Raw genomic sequence first — 21,573 nt, 5'->3', positions numbered from 1 at the left:
AAAGGAGCTTCTGAACTCTCTCGTCCATTGAATTTGTCAGGTTTCGGATGGTTTCTGCTTCAATTGTTTTGCATGAGGACAGAATACCCTCCCAGAGCTGTTGCTTAGATGTGAACTGCCTCCCGCCATCATAGACACTCCTTTTGATGATGCTCCAGAGGTTCTGAATGGGGTAGAGGTCAGGGGAGCATGGGGGTCACACCATAAGTTTGTCCCCTTTTATGCCCATATCAGCCAGAGATGCAGATGTTTTATGTGCAGCATGAGATGGTGCATTATCATGCAAAAAAATGATCTTGCTGTGAAATACACGGTTCTTCTTCTTGAACCATGGCAGGAAGTGCTGTTTGAGAAAATCCGCATACATTATGGAGTTCATCTTCAGCGCCTTCAGGGATCCTAAAGGGGCCGACAATCTCTCTCCCCATGATTCCAGCCCAAAACATTACTCCACCTCCTCCTTGTTGGCGCTGTAGCCGTGTTTGCGTGGGGTGTCCATCAACCAGCCATCCTCCACTTCATCCATCTGGACCATCGAGCGCTGCACGGCACTCATCCGTGAACAAAACAGTTTTGAAATCAGTCTTCATGTAATGTTTGGCCCACTGGAGCCGTTTCTGCTTGTGTGAAGTGGATAGAGGAGGTCGACAGGATGGCGTATGCACAGCTGCAAACCTCTGAAGGACCCTGCATCTTGTTGTTCGGGGGACGTTGGAGGCACCAGCAGCTTCAAAAACTTGTCTGCTGCTATGACAAGGCTTTTTTGCCGCTGCTCTTTTAACCTGACGTAATTGCCTGTAGGAAAGAGTCCTCAATTTGCCCTTATCAGCACGCACACGTGTGTACTGTGAATCAGCTACATACTTCTTGATTGCCAAGACACTTCATCCTGATCATCGCACAATGTTGATTGTAGTCATGCCTTGACCTAAACACTCCACAATTTGTTGCTTCTCAGCAGCCGACACATCCTTTTTCTTTCCCATTTTGGCAGAAAATGTAGGCTGCTTAATAATGTGAGACAGCCTTCTTAAGTAGTCTTGCCTTTCATTGGACACACCTGCCAAACTAATTAGCACAGGTGTCTGCAATTGCTTACAGTGATATAAAGAGCCCTGACACACATCACCATCAATGAGTTTAACTGACAAACAAACAAATTCTTCCCTTATCACTCCTAAACGCTTTTTGCATAATAATTTGGAACACAGTGTACATGTGCTTTTCCACAAAACACCAGTGGTTCACGTAGTGAATCTTACAGTTCTAACTTGCCAACCGTGGTCTGTATGGAGTTGTTCAATAAAGGGCCCAAAATTAAGATAACATAGATGGGAGAGGTCTCTATGAATAGGAATTCCTAAGTATTTGATACCCTGTGAGGGCCAGGCAAAGGGAAAGTTGGACTGGATGGAATCCTATATGGATTTGGGGAGGGAGACATCGAGGGCCTCAGACTTCGCTGCATTGATTTTAAAATTTGACCATGTAACAAAGTGATCTATTTCAGCCATAACAGCATGGATGGATATATGTGATTGAGTGATATATACTAGGACATCATCAGCAAATAGAGAGCACTTGTACTCGGTGCCTCCCACCTCAATCCACCTAATATTGGGGTTATGGCGAATTGATGAGAGCAGGTGCTCCGTCACTAGGATGTATAAGAGAGGGGACAGAGGACATCCCTGCCTTGTCCCATTGGTGATTGTGAAAGGTGATGAAAATGTTCTGATGCACCCCCTGGGCCTTGGGACACCCGGAGCCGGACCCTTTTTGGTGGATGCTGGTGGTTGTAGTCTGCGTGGCGGTGACCCGGTTCCGTGGCTCAGGGTGGTCAAACCAGTGGCGGAACTATTTATGTGGTTTTGATGTTTAAATGTCCGACTACGCCACCCGTGGATTGCGGTCAGAGTGAACCGCCGCTGCAGGGCAGACCGCTGAGGCTGGTGTTGTGGGTGCAGCAGAGCGTAGCATAACTCCCCACGGGAGGAGTATAGCCTCAGGGCAGTGTATGCGGAGGATGGGGGTGATGGTGCAGGGCAGCAGCAGTAACGACACGGAGTCAGTGATGCAGTCCAGGGCCTTTACTCACAGTTCTTATTATCCAGACCACGTCTGCAGGTAACGGCTGCCCACGTCGTACTGTGCTCACCAGGTGAGGGGCTCAGACAGCTCCCAGATAACTTTGGAGCGCTTCACAGGACCCCCTTTGTGTGTCCTTTGTCTGGCCTTTCTTACCAACCCTTCTGTCCAGCTGCCTCGGGCCTCCTCTTGGTAAACTTGGCGCCAGTTTCCCTGACCCTATGTGGTGCCTTCCTAGCGGGTGTAGCGAGGGGCTGCGCCACATAAAATGTCACAGCCTCCGGTTTCTAGCTGAGGGTCGTTTCCTGCCTCCACTAGTTTCAGGGACCGGTCTCCCCCTTTGGCCTGACCCCTCCACGCAGGTGGATTCGGGTGTGCGGTGGCGACTCGCCCGTCCGCACCCCTGGGATCCCTTCATTCCTCGTTCCTGGAGCCTTCTCCGCTCCTCTTCCTTCCTTCTCCCTCTTCCAGGCCTGGGCCTCTGTTACTAGGCCCGCCTCCGGAGCAGAGCTCATGCAGAGCCCCTGCTCCCTGCCACTTCTACTCAGACTTCTCTGCACTGAACTAAGATGGTGCTCACCTTTTATACTCCCTTCTCAATGCACACAGGAACTGCTTCCTCCCTGCTCCTGCACTACAGGGTTCCCCTTCCCCAGTGTTCCCTCCCCCCACTCCAGCCAGGGACAGGGACTGTCGTGCCCATCTCAGAGGCATATTGGTCGCCCTGCCCCATGGCAATGTGGTGTAATGCATGCAGGTGTCGGGTCCTGATCCACACTCCATCCTTACCTGAGAGTGAGATATCACACCTCTGGGTGAGGTGCAATACCTCTGTAGCAACCGAGCCCTCAGGGTGCTACAGTTCCATTTATCTTCAGCCTAGGTGACGTATTGTGATACAGGGCCGTGATTTTGGCTATAAAAGGGTCCCCTAGACCCCTACCCCAAGCTTTTTAAGAGAATCATATATGGCGTGCCAGGAGACTCTATGGAATGCTTTCTCAGCATCCAACGAGAGTATCTAATTACAAATTTTTAACTGCATCTAGCCCAGGAAATACTTTGTGCCTAGTAGCAGTGTCTGCTAGTCAGCGGATTATCCCGGCTGTTAAGCAAGCTACACCACCTGTAGTTTGGACACTTAATTTTTTCAAAGGAAATGCTTCGGGACCACGGGATACTCAGTGAAGAGCATCAGGAGGCACCCCAAGGCATAGGGGCTGGGACTGGCAGTAGGATGCCTTGCGGTGGACAGCCGAGCTCGATCCTTATAAAAGCTTTTTAACTGCAGCAGCTTTAGTGGACGCTACTGGAGCTGGAATTACGCGGCTGCTGGCATGAGACTTGCCCTCCAATAGATCCTTGTAAATGGATTTAAAGTGTATTCATTCAAATTAGAGAGACAATTTAAATTAAAAAGCTTAGAGCTGCCTCCACCACAGGGGGGCTCGCTCGACCCACCAGCGGACAGGCACCAGTATTGGGAGAGGGGGGCTGGCCGTCAGGGTTCACCGCGGCTCTGGCACAAACCCGGCGACATGGAGGTTGCACGGGCAGGAGCGGACTGAACGTGTCGGCTTCTCACTTTTTGGATTTTAGAAGGGCATGACATGCCTATATCTGTGTCTCCCCCTCCTTTTACTCCTCCACCTCTTTTCTTTTCGCATGACTATATGTACTTGTCACTTTTCCATGTGTTAGTTGTGTCTTCTGAGCAGTTTGTCATCTTTTGGACACCTTTGAAGGTGTTTTCTATGTGTTTCTATGTGTTTTTGTTTGCCTGCCATTGGTTTTAACGGTGTTCGAAGGTGTTCGACGAACAGTTCGACGAACAGTTCGACGAACAGTTCGGCGAACACACGGGTGTTCGACGAACCGAACCGAACTCGAACACTACAGGGGTGGCTCAACACTAGTGCACAACCCCGATAAGAAGGCCCCAGAGAAGGTGGTCTCACCCGTCTATCCCGAAGGCGTCTATCAAGACGTATGGCCAACGACATGGCAGCCTCCAAGAACTGAGGGGTTTCATATACTGCCAAGGCATATTTCAATCTTTCAGTAAGACCCTCACAAAATTTACTTCTAAGGGCTGAGTCATTCCATTTGGAATCCGTTGCCCATCTACGGAATTCAGAACTGTACGTCTCCACTGACAGATTTCCCTACTGAAGGTGACGTAGCCTAGACTTATCCAAGACGATTCGGTCAGGGTCATTATAAATGAGGGCCAGAGCCCTGAAAAACCCCTCCACAGACTGGAGTCCTGCGGTAAAGAAAACGCCCATGATTGAGGATTTGCTGCAGTAGAGAGATCACAATTCCAACCCATTACTCCTCATTTCTGAAGGAGTAAGGACGAAGTTTAAAATACAGTTTGCAGGCCTCCTTGAATACAAAAAACTTGTCCCTATCTTCTGAAAACTTGTCCGGGAGGGCAACCTTGGGTTCAGGCTGGACAGGCCTACCTGCTGAGACCCCCACATTGGCGATCTGTAGCCGCTGATGCTGCTTCTGAACCTCACAGCGGAGGTCATTCACCTCCAGAGACAGACTGCTCAGCCGCTCTGCGAGCTCTGCAACTGAACCCATACCAGGGAGAATGGAAAAAAACACGCCCAAAAAACACACACAAAAAAAAACAAAGTGTCAGTTTTTTTTTTTCCTTTTCAAAATGTGCTTGGCCAGCGATAATGTCACGCAAGGTGTGGGAAAGACTTAGTGCAACACAAAGGGAAGAGGGAAAGGGAACCCAGACACTAGGGAAAGGGGGTAGTGGAGACCTCCTAGGCTGATCTAATATCACCCTGTCTCCACTAATGTCCCTATATTGGTTCTTCACCAATCGCCGCACATGAACCTTGCCCTGTCTTTCCCTGGCATTAGGCCCTGGCTAGGGAAGGGAGGGGGATGAGCGCTAGTCGATCCCCATTGACAACTAAAGACAACAAGGGGGAACAAACAAGGGAAGATAGCTTAGCTTTAGTCAACTTCAGAGAGAGAAACACCCATCCTCATAGCTCCAGAGAAGAAGAAGTAATACACTTGTTCCGAGCCTTCATAAGGGGTAATGTGAGTATCGTCGGCACCTCCCTCTAGCAGACAGCAGGTATTTTTACACCCAGGCCAGGGTGTTAATTAGCCAGAGGAAGGTAGCCGCTGGGTCCTAGAGATACAGCTTCTAAGAAGGTGTCTGTAATGCCAAACAAAGAGATCTCCTGCAACCTACTGGAGGTCGACTGTCTGTCACTTCTGACACACTCGTGACACAGCCTAAATAATAGGAAAATTGCATTATTGCTTGATGATTACTGGATCACCTGGTAATACAGATTAAAGCAGGTATATGAATGACATTTTGTTGATGCAAATTATCTACTGTGTATACACACATTCATACGCAATAGTTTACAAGTCTTTGTAGTTACTGTGTAAATTATTAAAATTCTACTTTTGATCCCATATTATGATAATTATGTAACTTAAGACAAATAATTGTCTTGTGAATTAAGTGAATTAAGGCAATAGCCACTTATTGATCTACAAATATCATGGTAAGCAGCCATAGCTTTTATTGTGGACATAATCATTTATAAACTATATTGTATTATGGTAAATGCATTAATACTAAGATATTTATAACATCAACAATCCTTAAATCAACCCACTTCACTAACACGGGATGCACCCATTCAATTACAATAAACAGAAATCCCACAGACCTTGGTCATAGAAATAAAAAAATAGTGCAAATTACCATGCTAATAATAATAAAAATCACTTTTTATTTAGATATGCATTAAAACTCAGATAATTCTAAGGCTGGGATCACACAACCACATTTCATCGTACATATATGGACCGGATTGCTAGTATATATTCATAATCAAAGATACAAGGAAAAAATGTTTCAAAACAAGAATACTCCCCTAAAATCACAAATATATTATTGAAAATATAAATTTTCCAAATACCCAAAAAAACAAAAAAATTTAAACAAATGAATTATATCACATGAAAAACATATACCATGGTCAACTAAAACTGTGCTATAGACACACAAGGGAGACCTAAGATGTCAGGTAGTGATTATCGTGTGCATACAGAGAAAAAACTAATATGTATGTAATTTTCCTTCTCTATCTCTGTAAATGCAAAGGTTAGCACCCGACAAATCAACGCAAGAGTGAAGCCCCCGCTCAATGTGGTCTCACCTTGGGTAAACCTAGTGATGCCCTACAATAGTCACTAGTTCCTTCAAATGAATTCCACAAGTACAATGCATAATACAGGTAGAATATGGATCAATGACCAGTTAATAGATATACAATACACTACCATGTACAGTATATACACTGCTCAAAAAAATAAATGGAACACTTAAACAACAGAATATAACTCCAAGTCAATCAAACGTCTGTGAAATCAAACTGTCCACTTAGGAAGCAACACTGATTGACAATCAATTTCACATGCAAATGGAATAGACAATAGATGGAAATTATTGGCAATTATCAAGACACACTCAATAAAGGAGTGGTTCTGCAGATGGGGACCACAGACCACATCTCAGTACCAATGCTTTCTGGCTTATGTTTTGGTCACTTTTGAATGTTGGTTGTGCTTTCACACTTGTGGTAGCACGAGACGGACTCTACAACCCACAGAAGTTGCTCAGGTAGTGCAGCTCATCCAGGATGGCACATCAATGCGCGCTGTGGCAAGAAGGTTTGCTGTGTCTGTCAGTGTAGTGTCCAGAGGCTGGAGGCGCTACCTGGAGACAGGCCAGTACACCAAGAGACGTGGAGGGTGCCGTAGGAGGGCCACAACCCAGCAGCAGGGCCGCTACCTCCGCCTTTGTGCAAGGAGGAACAGGAGGAGCACTGCCAGAGCCCTGCAAAATTACCTCCAGCAGGCCACAAATGTGCATGTGTCTGCACAAACGGTTAGAAACTGACTCCATGAGGGTGCTATGAGGGCCCGACGTCCACAGATGGGGGTTGTGCTCACAGCCCAATACCGTGCAGGATGCTTGGCATTTGCCACAGAACACCAGGATTGGCAAAGTCGCCACTTGCGCCCTGTGCTCTTCACAGATGAAAGCAGGTTCACACTGAGCACATGTGACTGACGTGACAGAGTCTGGGGACACCGTGGAGAGCGATCTGCTGTCTGCAACATCCTTCAGCATGACTGGTTTGGCAGTTGGTCAGTCTTGGTGTGGGGTGGCATTTCTTTGGAGGGCCACACAGCCCTCCATATGCTCACCAGAGGTAGCCTGACTGCCATTAGGTACCGAGATGAGACCCTCAGACTCCTTGTGAGACCATATGCTGGTGCGGTTGGCCCTGGGTTCCTCCTAATGCAGGACAATGCCAGACCTCATGTGGCTGGAGTGTGTCATCAGTTCCTGCAAGATGAAGGCATTGAAGCTATGGACTGACCTGCACGTTCCCCAGACCTGAATCCCATTGAGCACATCTGGGACATCATGTCTCGCTCCATCCACCAATGTAACGTTGCACCACAGACTGTCCAGGAGTTGGTGGATGCTTTGGTCCAGGTGTGGGAGGAGATCCCACAGGAGAACATCTGCAACCTCATCAGGAGCATGCCCAGGCATTGTAGGGAGGTCATACAGGCACGTGGAGGCCACACACAATACTGAGCCTCATTTGACTTGTTTTAAGGACATTACATCAAAGTTGGATCAGCCTGTAGTGTGTTTTTCTACTTTAGTTTTGGGGGTGACTCCAAATCCAGGCCTCCATTGGTTAATAAATTTGATTTCCATTGATGACTTTTGTGTGATTTTGTTGTCAGCACATTCAACTTTGTACAGAACAAAGTATTCAATGAGAATATTTCATTCATTCAGATCTAGGATGTGTTATTTGAGTGTTCCCTTTATTTTTTTGAGCAGTGTATGTATCATCAATAGTCAAATGCAGAAATATATAAGGGTGAAAATATGTCCTACATATAATCCATGAATGATGCAGAAAAGACGGTGCTTAAGCCCTTCAGAACATATCATAGAATCATAGAATGTTAAAGTTAGAGGGGACCGTGGAATATACTCATGTAATCCCGGTCTATGTCATTGATGTTACAACCTCGGTGCCTACTGTGAACTTGCTAACCTGATGCCTTTGATTGATGGGGAAAGGTTAGGAAGCTCACAGCAAGTGTTGAGGTTGGTCCGTTCCCACCCATCGGACTGATGAGCACTGATTACCATACAGGGAGAGTGGTGTATAAAGATCATATGTAGTGGTATGCCTGATGCAGGGGCACACAGAATGGAAGAATGGATTGTTAGGGTCCTTAATTAGGAGGTACATAACGAGCTGGCAGCTTCAATAAGGGGAAACATGATGATAGGTTCCCTTTACCCGTTACAGTATTTCCTAAGCATGTCTGTCTAGTAAATCATTTCTGGTTTTTTTGTATAGTTTGTGGTGCAAGTTGACTTTAGTTGTAAGGTGAAGCAATAAAAAGGAGCATATTCTGGAGGGCATAGAGACGAAGCGGAGGAAGGGTATATGCATCAAAGGAATGGAAACATTCATGTCAGTTCTACAGAGAGTAGAATGTTAAGAGCTGCAATCAGAAGATTTCTGGAGCTCTGCTTTAAATAACATAGTCATAAAATCTCACATAAACCAGCCCTGTGGAAAGCAGATGTTGATTGTTATGTTGTAAATTAGCGTAAAAAAAACCCTGAATATGTTATTATATCAGAATTAGTTTTATTTCTGAATAGTATGTTCTATTCTAATTATACTGAACTTGAGTTTTAAGACTATTATGTTTAACCATTAAGGTGTAAATAGAGATTGTTTCTTATTAGTTGGAGTCTGCTCTATGGCTTTTGTAAGAAGTCGCTCCCTTGTTCTCATTTCTATATATGTTCCCTGCTCTATTATTGCTTGGAAGCTTGTAATTGTATAAAGACATTTTCAATGAATAAAGGAAACACCAGCTATGAGACATAATGTCTCTTCCCATATTCCTCCTTACCTCATCCAAGAGTATGCTCATAAGGAAAAAGAGGACACTAAGATACACACTAACAGCATATGATGATATGATGCTTAAAGGGAAGCTATAATCAGAAAATGACTCGTTTAAATCAAGTTTTGTGTTACTCATATTAATAAAAACATTTGCCAATTTTTTTTTTACTAATATTATCAGCTTTAGCGAAAGAAAAAAAATTAGTCAACCTGCAATTTTCACACTGGTTACTGGAGCTTTTTAGGCTCATACTTCCTTTCCCTTCAGGAAGTGTTTTCAGCAGGCTCCTTATCATCAGAGGCAGAATTACAATGACAGGTAGCCGCTCTTTACCCACCTAATAACACAGGATCCACCAAACACAATGTGATTTCACACCAGACCCTGTTCTCCCCTCTCTGAACAATGCACAGGCTCTTTTGACACTTCAATACAAAAGATAGGGTTGGGATCTGACCATTGTGGCTATGAATTTAAAGTCTACAAAACCCTAGTGGCCAGTGTTAAAATTGCACAATTTTTTTTTTTTTAATACAGATTGTGATATGTAAAAAAAAAAAAATATATTGCCAAAAATATTTCAAAAAAACATTTAATGCAAAATTTAAACAATGGATCATTTTCTCATTTTACATTCCCTTTAAGGCTTATTCCAGCTTCCAGTTTCTTTATTCTTCGCCCTAGTATAAAAACACAAGAGGTAGAATGAATACAAAAGTAATCCAAAGTTTCCTGTAGGGTCAAATCTCTGGTTGGATCAATTATAACTTTGGATGTCTCCCCAAACTGGTAAAAGAAACATTAAATAAGTTGGTCCAGGTCAGGCCCTAAAAACAAAAAAAAATCTTATCAACTTTTATAAGTCCAGGAGGCTGAGATTTATGTTCTTATTTGCAACACTGCATGACTGCCTGCTATTGGAAACCCACTGATCAAATGTTTTATCACCCATCCAGTGTAAAGGTTATAAGTCTCCTATGTCCATGTAATAAACTTCTTAGGATCCACATTAAGGTGCTTGCAGGCAGCCAGAATTTTATCATTTAAATTTTATGGATTTTTTTTAATGATTTGGGGCTTTGTATCAGAAAAAAAGAGGCGCCAACTTCTACAAAGATATGTTATGAAATTAATCTGCACAGAGAATTGTGTTTTGTGTGGATAATTTGAGAGAAGAGTAAGATTGCCCTGAAACTTTCATTTACATTTTTTAAAAGTCCTAGTACTCAGTTTATTTCTTAGAAATTAGTTCATTGCTTTATTTCTTTCTTATTGATTTTGTACAACTTGCTGAGCTGTGTTATTATAATGTGTGCTTTGTTTCCTGCGATTGAAACATTTTTTTTCTTATGTCGTCCTAGATACGGGTTTGGGCGCGTAAGGAAGTGATCAAGAACGGAAATGCAAATTTTTCTTTGGATATCGTGGGGCCACTTCTTTCTTTTATGGAAGATCTATTAAATGTAACATATCCTTTACAAAAAACAGGTGTGCTTTGTTCTCACTTTACATTTTTAATTATTACTTAGAATTAAAGCTCGCCCTTTTAATTTAAAGTGAACCTGTCATCAGTTTGATGCTGCACCATCACAGGTAGCATTACAAATATACATGGTTTACTCTAAAACGTCTAGAGAAATCATGGTTGTAAAAGGAATGGGCATGGGAGAAAATGTCCTCTGGCCTGTCCCGGCATGGCTCACAATTATTTAAAGGTCCTATACAGCCTCAGTATCCAATGGCTGTTCGCAGTGACCGAAAACTGACTTTTACCTATAAGGTGATACCAACAATTTTATTTTTTTTATTTCCCTATTTTTGAATGGGGAAAAAGGGAGATGAGGTGGATAATTAACATTTTTCTATATATATTTTTTCTAATATGTTTAAAATTTTTATTTTTCTAAAATGTTTAAAAAAAAAATTTAGTTACATTTCCATAACATTTTTCGAACCTGCAATCATTTGATCACTTACACTTTATAATCTACAGAATCTAAGAATAAGAATCTAAAGTAATTCAGTCTCCTATGAAGCCAGCCTCCAGCGGGCAACCCATTGTGATTGTGATTGCTTGCTTGCAAGTCTGACAAAAGCATATAACTGTCGCTGTCAGTGATCGACAGCTGAATCTAATTGAATAAACAGAATTGTCAGAACTGTAATCACACATCCAAAAATCATACACTGCTCTGTTGCCACCAGGCAAAAATTTACAAAGCTGAACATGAGGTTCTTAGTTTAACATTCCAATCAGACTATATGAAGCCCACTGCCACGTCACAGCAAACCTCTCAGTGGGTTCCAGCGCAACACTTTGTAGGCTAGCGACCCACTAAGAGGTTCGCCATGACATGGCAGTTGGCTTCATATAGTCTGATCGGAGTGTTAAACTAAGAACCTCATGTTCAGTTTTGTAAATTTTTGTGTAGTGCCAATAGATCAATGTATGATCAGTGTCTTTTTTTCTACAGTTCTGGCATAAACAGAATTGTAATGCTCATGGTGTATCTTGAGGCATGAAACTGCCCTACTGTGGATGTAGCATGTAGAATTGTAGGGCTTGTGGTGGCCTCAACCATCAGGGTCATGAGTTGTACGCGTACGTATGCAGAGGCTTGCCAGTCACCATCAGCGGGGGGTGAGAATCCGCCGGACACACACGCTTGTACGACTAGTCTCCCGCTCACCTCGGTCACCGGTGGCTATTAAACGTATGTTTTTCTTTGAAATGCCACAGCGTCTCAGAGTCAAACCTACATGGCTGTGATTGTACAGCCAGTGGCTGGTACATGCTGCCCACCGTTTAGGCAGCATGTATCACCTGACAGGTTCCCTTTAACTTTGATATAGGTAGCTAATTGTCTAGCATTAACGGCTGTGATAGTAACCTGCTCTCTCCAGATGGCAAGATGAGTTTGTCAATCAGGATGCTACAAACACCTGTAATGAGAATGGTACATCAAAATAGTACAAGAACTGGTACAGGTTGTTCCATTTGCTACTCGCAGAGAGGATGAACTGAATTCTAGTGTGTTGAGAATGAGGAGAATGTAAGTGAAAGTGCCAGGGGAAAGACCTAGAAAGTCCATTATAGGAAATGAAGTATGTCCACTCTTCCACCCCATCTTTTCTCTGGTCTGGGAAAATGAGAAAAGTATAGACCACCATAAGATAGAGCAGTCAAAATAGTGAGAGTATTTGTACCTCTATGTAAGCAAACAAAAGATGTATAAGATAACATTCCCAGTCTCTTCCTTCAGTATCCAGAAACATCTTAAAGTGTTACCATCAATTTAACTTTATATCATAAATCAATAGCACATGTAAAAATAAGCAACTTCATAATATATTTTATAAAAGAAATTGGCTTCTTTCTCTTCCTGGACTGATCAGTCATTCTCAAAATTAACAATTCACAGGTAAAATGTATCTTCAGTGAATACAGATTTTCCCATTACTGAGATAGGAGATGGCAGTTGGTTCTTTTAAAGTTCTATGGAGAACTGTAACTGTCTTTTCAGGAGAACTTGCAGCACAATGTTTGCATCTGCCTCTAGCTCCTCTTGTCTCGCTTCTTCATAGGATTTTAAAAACACCAATTGCATTTCCTATCTCAGTAATGTGTAAATCTGTCTTCAATGAGAGCAAAAGTGCAAGAGGTGAAAAAAGCAGATCTCTCTAAGCTATACAGTGGCGACCAAAAGTTTTGCTTTTTTAAAAAAAGTGTGATTACTTCTGTCTGGTTGTGATGCCATTTCCCTGGTGATGAATTGAAAGTTCATGAAGCTGTCATCATGCAAGACCTTCATTTTAACCAAAATGCTTTTGAATATAGGTATGGTCATTTAATTAAAGAAAACTGACTGACAGAAGTTTTGCATATACTATTTACTGATCACAACATAGAGAGTAACTCATTGTTTACAATGCCATAACTTAGTATTTTGTAGCATAACCTCTTGCTTTAATTACTGCACTACATCGACGGGGCATTGAAGCCACTAGGGTATTCAAGACATCTTGAGGGATCTTTCTCAATTCCATTTGCAAATCTGCAAACAATTCATCTTTATTGCTATGGGTACGAGCCCTAACTAGTCGCCCTAACTCATCCCAAAGGTGCTCTGCAGGGTATAAATCAGGTGATTGGCTTGGCCATTACAACAGGCAAACATTTTTCTTTGCTAACCAATTTTTGACTAGATTGGATGTGTGCTTAGGATCATTGTCTTGCTGGAATCTCCATCCACTGCCTACTTTGGTTTTACCATGTGGCAGCAGTACATTCTCCAGTATATCCTTGTACGTGGTAGCATTCATATTTCCATCAATTCTATGCAGAGGGCCAATGGCAGAAGCAGAAAAGCCGCCCCAAACCATGACATTGCCACCACCATGTTTCATTTTAGGTGTTTGGTACTTTACTTCATTACATTTTCCAATTGGGCGGTATATATGGTGCTTGCCATCATTACCAAACAGACTGAACTTGGATTCGTCCTACCACAACACCTTAGACCAATCTGTCTCTCTCCATTGGCTGAGTTCTTTGACAAACTCAAGTCAGACCTTCCGGTTCCTTGCAGAGGTGAAAGGCTTCTTGACTGGAACTTGTGCATTCAACCTTACTGCTCTTAGCCGTTGCCCCACAATTTGGTGACTGACTTTAACCCCATATTCTTCATTCATTTGGTGCGAAATCTGTACAGCACTTTTATGGACATCACATACTGACTTTTTCTTAATAATGTGATCAACTCTGGAGTAGTTTTCTGTGGTCGTCCACTTCTAGGCTTGTCAGCTGTTCCATAACCTTTTCTTTCTTTACGTGACACTTGACTCTGAGAACAGGTGAATTCTATAGCTACCTCTTTTTGGCTTTTGCCTGACTTCACTCAGAATAATAAGCTTCCTGACATCTAGTGATAAATTTGGCTTTGTCTTTGTCATGTTTAACCTAAAAACACACATAAAAAAATGTAGGCAAAATTCTACTAACCATGACAAAATATGCAAAGCATTTGGCCCAGCAAATGTTGAAAACTAACACATAAAGGGATAAAACAATGTCAAAAACAATTTTCTTAGCATCCTTATTGCTGACAACCATTTGCTTCCGGTTTACTAAAGTAACCAGAAAAATGGCATCACAACAACCAGACAGAAGTAATCACACCTTTTAAAAAAAATGCTAAACTTTTGGTCATTACTGTATTACACAGTTGCTTATTTTAATGTGGACTATTGATTTATTAAATAAAAATGAAAACGACGGTTACTCTGTATTGAGAGTGGACTCTTGCATCCTAACACTTCTTCCTACCAGTAAACTATAAACATCATATTCCTTATTTCAGATACATTTTATACTCCGACATACCATCATTTCTAGCTCATAGAATGATGAAAAAATATCTCCTCTCTTTCAGATCTGGTAGCAATGCCTGACATCGGTGTTGCTGCAATGGAGAACTGGGGTCTAATAACCTTTCAAGAAACCTCATTGATGTATGATCCCAAACAGAAGTTCAGCAATTCCAAGGCTTTGACATGCTTGATTGTTGCTCATGAGATAGGACACCAGGCATGTGGTAAAATGGCCCAAATCTTTATTTATTACATTGTTACTTCTTAGGTCTTAAAAACAAATTAGAACTCAATGATAATGATGCTTTCTAACAAAAATCATGATTCTCTTTTTTATGAAAACAAAGACATTATAACATTTTTATGGGGTTTTCCATTATTCAGACAACCCCTTCTGAATTCTAATAACACAATACCCACCGACGTATAGTCTTGGGTACAAAGGAGTATAAACAAAAAGTAAAAATTTAATATTTTATAAAATCAAAAAATAAAATAATCAATGTTAAAATAAGGGGGGCCTTGGAAGAAGTGAGGCGAAACGGCATCGTCGGGGTGCAGCTACAGGGCTCATGGACACCTCTCCTGCATAACTGTAAGTCCGCCGACTATTTATACTATTTATATATATATCCTATTTTCACTTCATCCTTGCTATGATATCATCTGCTGCTTGGCACTAGCACTTTACTTTACTTTACTGATTTTGAATACTGCAGTATTTTGATCGACTACATTACACAACTATTTTTTGTGTTAGCCAGATCTAGTTCCTGATGTAGAAAGTAGTATAATTATTGATCAAATTGAAAAATTATTTTTGGCTATCAGCACAATAGGCTATGTGCATGATTAGCACTTAGGGGGCACAGTGAAGGAAATAATTATTTGATCCCTTGCTGTTTTTGTAAGTTTGCCAACTGACAAAGACATGAACAGTCTATAATTTTAAGGGTAGGTTAATTTAACATTGAGAGATAGAATATCCCAAAAAAAATCAAGAAAATCACATTGTATAAATTAGATAAATTTATTTGCATTTTGCAGTGAGAAATAAGTATTTGATCCCCTTCAAACCATTATAAGTTCTGGCTCCTACAGACCAGTCAGACGCTACTAATCAACTCGTTACCTGCATTAAAGACAGCTGTCTTACATAGTCACCTGTATAAAAGACTGCTGTCCACAGACTCAATTAATCAGTCAGACTCTAATCTCTACAACATGGGCAAGACCAAAGAGCTTTCTAAGGATATCAGGGACAAGATCATAGACCTGCACAAAGCTGGAATGGGCTACAAAACCATAAGTAAGACGCTGGGTGAGAAGGAGACAACTGTTGGTGCAATAGTAAGAAAATGGAAGAAATACAAAATGACTGTCAATCAACATCGATCTGGGGCAAAATCTCACCTTGTGGGGTATCCTTGATCATGATGAAGGTGAGAGATCAGCCTAAAACTACACGGTGGAAACTTGTTAATGATTCAAGGCAGCTGGGACCACAGTCACCAAGAAAACCATTGCTAACACACTACGCCTTAAAGGTTTAAAATCCTGCAGTGCCCGCAAGGTCCCCCTGCTCAAGAAGGCACATGTGCAGGCCCGTCTGAAGTTTTCCAATGAACACCTGGATGATTCTGTGGGTTATTGGGAGAAGGTGCTGTGGTCAGATGAGACAAAAATTGAGCTCTTTGACATTAACTCAACTCTCCGTGTTTGGAGGAAGAGAAATGCTGCCTATGACCCAAAGAGCACCGTCCCCACTGTCAAGCATGGAGGTGGAAACATTATGTTTTGGGGGGTTTTCTCTGCTAAGGGCCCAGGACTACTTCACCGCATCAGTGGAAGAATGGATGGAGCCATGTACCGTAAAATCCTGAGTGACAACCTCCTTCCCTCAATAAGAGCATTGAAGATGGGTCATGACTGGGACTTCTAGCAAGACAATGACCCAAAACATACAGCCAAGGCAACAAAGGAGTGGCTCAAAAAGAAGCACATTAAGGTCATGGAGTGGCCTAGCCATTCTCCAGACCTTAATTCCATAGAAAACGTATGGAGGGAGTTGAAGTTCCGAATTGCCAAGCGACAGCCTCAAAATCTGAATGATTTAGAGATGATCTGCAAAGAGGAGTGGACCAAAATTCCTCCTGACATGTGCGCAAACCTCATCATCAACTACAAAAAACATCTGACTGCTGTGCTTGCCATCAAGTGTTTTGCCACCAAGTATTAAGTGTTGTTTGCCAGAGGAATCAAATACTTATTTCTCACTGCAAAATGCAAATACATTTATCTAATTTATACAATGTGATTTTCTTGATTTTTTTGGGGGATATTCTATCTCTCAATGTTAAAATTAACCTACCCTTAAAATTATAGACTATTCAAGTCTTTGTCAGTGGGCAAATTTACACAAACAGCAAGGGATCAAATAATTATTTCCTTCACTGTATATACAGGCTCGTGTCATGAGTACCTGCTAAGCTAAAAATATTTTCCTGCTTATTTTAATATTGATTGATCATTTTAATTTTTGATTTAATAAAATATTAAATTTTTACTTTTTGTTTATACTCCTTTGTACCCATGACTGTATGTCGGTGGGTATTGTGTTATTAGCATTGAACTTTGGAGTGACATGCTTAATGTTTGACTATGTGGTAATTCAACCCCTTCTGAATGTCTATGTTTCCTCACAGTAAAATAATAGCATTATACTCACCTCCAATGCCAGCGCCGTTCCAGCGGTGTCAGCTCAGCACTGGCACTCCCAGGGCTCGTGTGACATTATGTCATGCAATCACTGTGGTAAATCAGCGCTTGCTTCGCTCTCCTCTCCTAGGGGCATAATTGACATCCAGAGGAAGTAAGAGGGCAGAATCAACTCTGACTTCCTCCTGATGTCTTGATTTGTTTGAAGGAGGCGAGAGTTAAGCCAGCGCTGATTGGCCGCATAACAATGTCACGTGAGCCCTGGGAGTGCCAGGGACCGGCACCAGAGGTGAGTATAAGTGTTATTATTTTACTGGGGGGAAACATAGGGATTCATAAGAGGCTGTCCGAGTAGTGGCAACCGCTTTAAAAGAGTTTTCCACTATAGTTATGTTGATGACCTATCCTATGGATACAAGAGCTGATCTGCAGTATCGGGCAGCAGCCAATAATCAGTGTGACATGTGATGGAGCTGTGGTGTTCTGCGCAATACAATATTTACATAAGGCCATTGTTGATTGGTGAGGGTGTTGGACCCCAACCAATCTGATATTGGTGACCAATCCTAAGCATTTAGTGGTGGAAAATCCCTTAAATAACAATCACCACATAAACTTATTGTTGGAGGTTTTACTGGTGAGACCTCTACTGATTCTGAGTCTGATAGGGCTCTTTAGTCCCTTCACAGTTTTTTTCTGCACTGTGTCCCTCATGGCCACCTTCTAATGTCTCATTCAAGTGAATTAGACTTGCAGAAATACTAGAAACTTAATTAACCTAATGTAAGGACAAGATCATTTTAGTTTCAATACTATCTGCAGTAATTCTGCTGCTTGTAGATATACTTTTATAGTTCATAGGTGAATGGGATGTGTAAACTTCTGTAAATGTAACACTTCAAATAGATTAATGTTTACAGATACTGAGGTGTTTGATGCCAGTAAATGAGATGTGAATATCACATTTTTTTGTTCTTTGGGAAACACTCGAATCCTCTTCTTCACTACATATGCTCTTGTTCTCACTGTAGCAAGTCAGACAGGCATTATAACCACACTGGCCCGCTTGACACTGGTATATTTTGTGTTATATTATGTTTTTATACTGGCTGTCGGAATGAATAAAATTGATGATCACACAAGCAATTGTCATTTTATGTTTCTTTTTTCTTTTCTAGTGGTTTGGAAATCTTGTTACCATGAAGTGGTGGAATGACATTTGGCTCAATGAAGGATTTGCCTCTTACTTTGAATACATAGGTGCCGGTTTTATTGACCCTAAATTGAAATTGGTAGGCATTACACACTCAAATCAATGGTCCTATGCTTAAAGGGAGTCTGTTAGCACAAAATGACTGTTCAAACCAAGAGCAGGCAGTCAGTCCACTTTTGGCATGGCCAGTTTAGTGAATTTTTCCACCTACTTGTTTTGTATCTTTCTATACCCCCTTTTCCTTGATTGAGAGCTTTACAAAGTCAGAGTAGGGGGAATATAGATGGAAAAAAGTAGGTGAAAGGTACCACTGAATTATTTGGCTTTGCCAAGAGTAGAGTAAGCACCTCTGCTTCTTTTGAACAGTCATTTCTTGCTGACAGACTCCCTTTAAAGGGAACCTGTCACATTGAAAATCTGAAGGCTGCATGTTAGAGAGCAGGAGGAGCTGAAGGTATCGCTTTATATACACTGCTCAAAAAAATAAAGGGAACACTCAAATAACACATCCTAGATCTGAATGAATGACATATTCTCATTGAATACTTTGTTCTGTACAAAGTTGAATGTGCTGACAACAAAATCACACAAAAATCATCAATGGAAATCAAATGTATTAACCAATGGACGCCTGGATTTGGAGTCACCGGCAAAATTAAAGTGGAAAAACACACTACAGGCTGATCCAACTTTGATGTAATATCCTTAACACAAGTCAAAATGAGGCTCAGTATTGTGTGTGGCCTCCACGTGTCTGTATGACCTCCCTACAACGCCTGGGCATGCTCCTGATGAGGTTGCAGATGGTCTCCTGTGGGATCTCCTCCCAGACCTGGACTAAAGCATCCGCCAACTCCTGGACAGTCTGTGGTGCAACGTGACGTTGGTGGATGGAGCGAGACATGATGTCCCAGATGTGCTCAATCGGATTCAGGTCTGGGGAACGGGCAGGCCAGTCCATAGCTTCAATGCCTTCATCTTGCAGGAACTGATGACACACTCCAGCCACATGAGGTCTGGCATTGTCCTGCTTTAGGAGGAACCCAGGGCCAACCGCACCAGCATATGATCTCACAAGGGATCTGAGGATCTCATCTCGGTATCTAATGGCAGTCAGGCTACCTCTGGCGAGCACATGGAGGGCTGTGCGGCCCTCCAAAGAAATGCCACCCCACAACATTACTGACCCACTGCCAAACCGTCATGCTGAAGGATGTTGCAGGCAGCAGATCGCTCTCCAGACTCTGTCACGTCTGTCACATGTGCTCAGTGTGAACCTGCTTTCATCTGTGAAGAGCACAGGGCGCCAGTGGCGACTTTGCCAATCCTGGTGTTCTGTGGCAAATGCCAAGCGTCCTGCACGGTAGTGGGCTGTGAGCACAACCCCCATCTGTGGACGTCGGGCCCTCATAGCACCATCATGGATTCGGTTTCTAACTGTTTGTGCAGACACATGCACATTTGTGGTCTGCTGGAGGTCATTTTGCAGGGCTCTGGCAGTGCTCCTCCTGTTCCTCCTTGCATAAAGTAACGGTACTGCTGCTGGGTTGTTGCCCTCCTACGGCCCCCTCCACATCTCCTGGTGTACTGGCTTGTCTCCTGCTAGCGCCTCCAGCCTCTGGACACTACGCTGACAGACACAGCAAACCTTCTTGCTACAGCTCGCATTGATGTGCCATCCTGGATGAGCTGCACTACCTGAGCAACGTCTGTGGGTTGTTGAGTCAGTCTCATGCTACCACGAGTGTGAAAGCACAACCAACATTCAAAAGTGACTAAAACATTAGCCAGAAAGCATTGGTACTGAGATGTGGTCTGTGGTCCCCACCTGCAGAACAACTCCTTTATTGAGTGTGTCTTGATAATTGCCAATTATCCATCTATTGTCTATTCCATTTGCACAACAGCATATGAAATTGATTGTCAATCAGTGTTGCTTCCTAAGTGGACAGTTTCATTTCACAGAAGTTTGATTCACTTGGAGTTATATTATGTTGTTTAAGTGTTCCCTTCATTTTTTTGAGCAGTATATATATATATATATATATATATATATATATATATATATATATATATATATATTTATTTATATATATTGTAAGGATCTGTACTCACTGAGCCGCGTTGGAGGTAGGCACAGGTTCACACAGTGATACAGTCCGCGGGTTCAAACAAACTGGAGGTTTATTTAGTGTCCATACACCAGTGAGGAAACTAAAGTAACTGCCATTTCCTGGCACAAAAAAGGAATAACAGAACAAAGCTCAAAATAACAAGTCCATGCAGCATGGCCTCAGCCGTTTAAACAAAGTGCTTTTCCTCTGCCTCCTGCAGAGTCTAAGGAGCACATGCAAGGTCTGCTCACCTTGCCCAACACACACAGTCAGACTGGGACAGGCGCAGCTGTCTTAAATCAGCCTTCCAAGACGTGGACTGGAGGTAAGTGAGCAGCTGTTCCCCCTCAGCTCTTTCAGCTGCTCGTAAAACCTGGCCCTGTAATCCGGGCCCATTCAATTCCTCTCAGCACTATGTGTGCTGGAGCCTGCTTCTCCGGGTCCTACATCACAAGCTTGGCACTTTGGGGACACATACCTCCCGTCCATGGCCTGTCCGGCAGCCACCTTACATACCCTCCCTGCCCAAAGCCGGGGGGCTTGGCACCTTCTGTCACCATACAATAAACCCTTGACATGGCATCAGCATTCCCATGTTGTTTCCCAGGCCTATGCTCTACCCGGAAACTAAAATCTTGTAGAGCCAGGAACCACCTAGTCACTCTGGCATTGTTTCCCTTCTTTTTCGCATCCACCTCAGTGGGGCATGGTGTGACACTAACCTGAACCTTCTACCTAACAGGTAATATCTCAGAGTGTCTAATGCCCACTTAATGGCCAAACATTCTTTTTCTACAATGGAGTACTTCTTCTCACAAGTGGAGAGCTTCCGACTGAGGTATATTACAGAGTATTCTTCTCCGTTAATCTCCTAGGACAAGACTGCTCTCAGCCCGACATCTGATGCATCCGTCTGGACCACAAACTCCGTGGAGAAGTTGGGCGCTACCAAGACTGGCTGTTTACAGAAGACCAGTTTCAATTTCTGGAAGGTCGCTTCTTCTTCCGGGGACCACTTGGCCATAGCCGACTTCGTCCCTTTCAGAATAT

The 21,573-nt window shown here is 42.7% G+C and overlaps 1 protein-coding gene across 1 annotated transcript in view; it reads left to right on the top strand.

Moving 5' to 3' along the window:
- The window catches only part of LVRN (laeverin), a 201,705-nt gene that overhangs the window by 115,093 nt on the left and 65,039 nt on the right, over positions 1-21,573 (top strand). The window contains exons 4-6 of the mRNA XM_073677039.1: positions 10,470-10,596; positions 14,541-14,695; positions 18,375-18,488. Coding sequence (XP_073533140.1) covers positions 10,470-10,596; positions 14,541-14,695; positions 18,375-18,488 — 396 coding nt within the window. The remainder of the gene's footprint in view (positions 1-10,469; positions 10,597-14,540; positions 14,696-18,374; positions 18,489-21,573) is intronic.

The sequence above is a fragment of the Phyllobates terribilis genome, unplaced genomic scaffold (genome assembly GCF_046119375.1).
Source record: "Phyllobates terribilis strain yellow unplaced genomic scaffold, ASM4611937v1 Scaffold_1__5_contigs__length_1240528914, whole genome shotgun sequence".
Taxonomy (NCBI): Eukaryota; Metazoa; Chordata; class Amphibia; order Anura; family Dendrobatidae; genus Phyllobates; species Phyllobates terribilis.
Note: the sequence above shows the minus strand (reverse complement) of the source record. Positions and strands in the feature narration are given on the sequence as shown.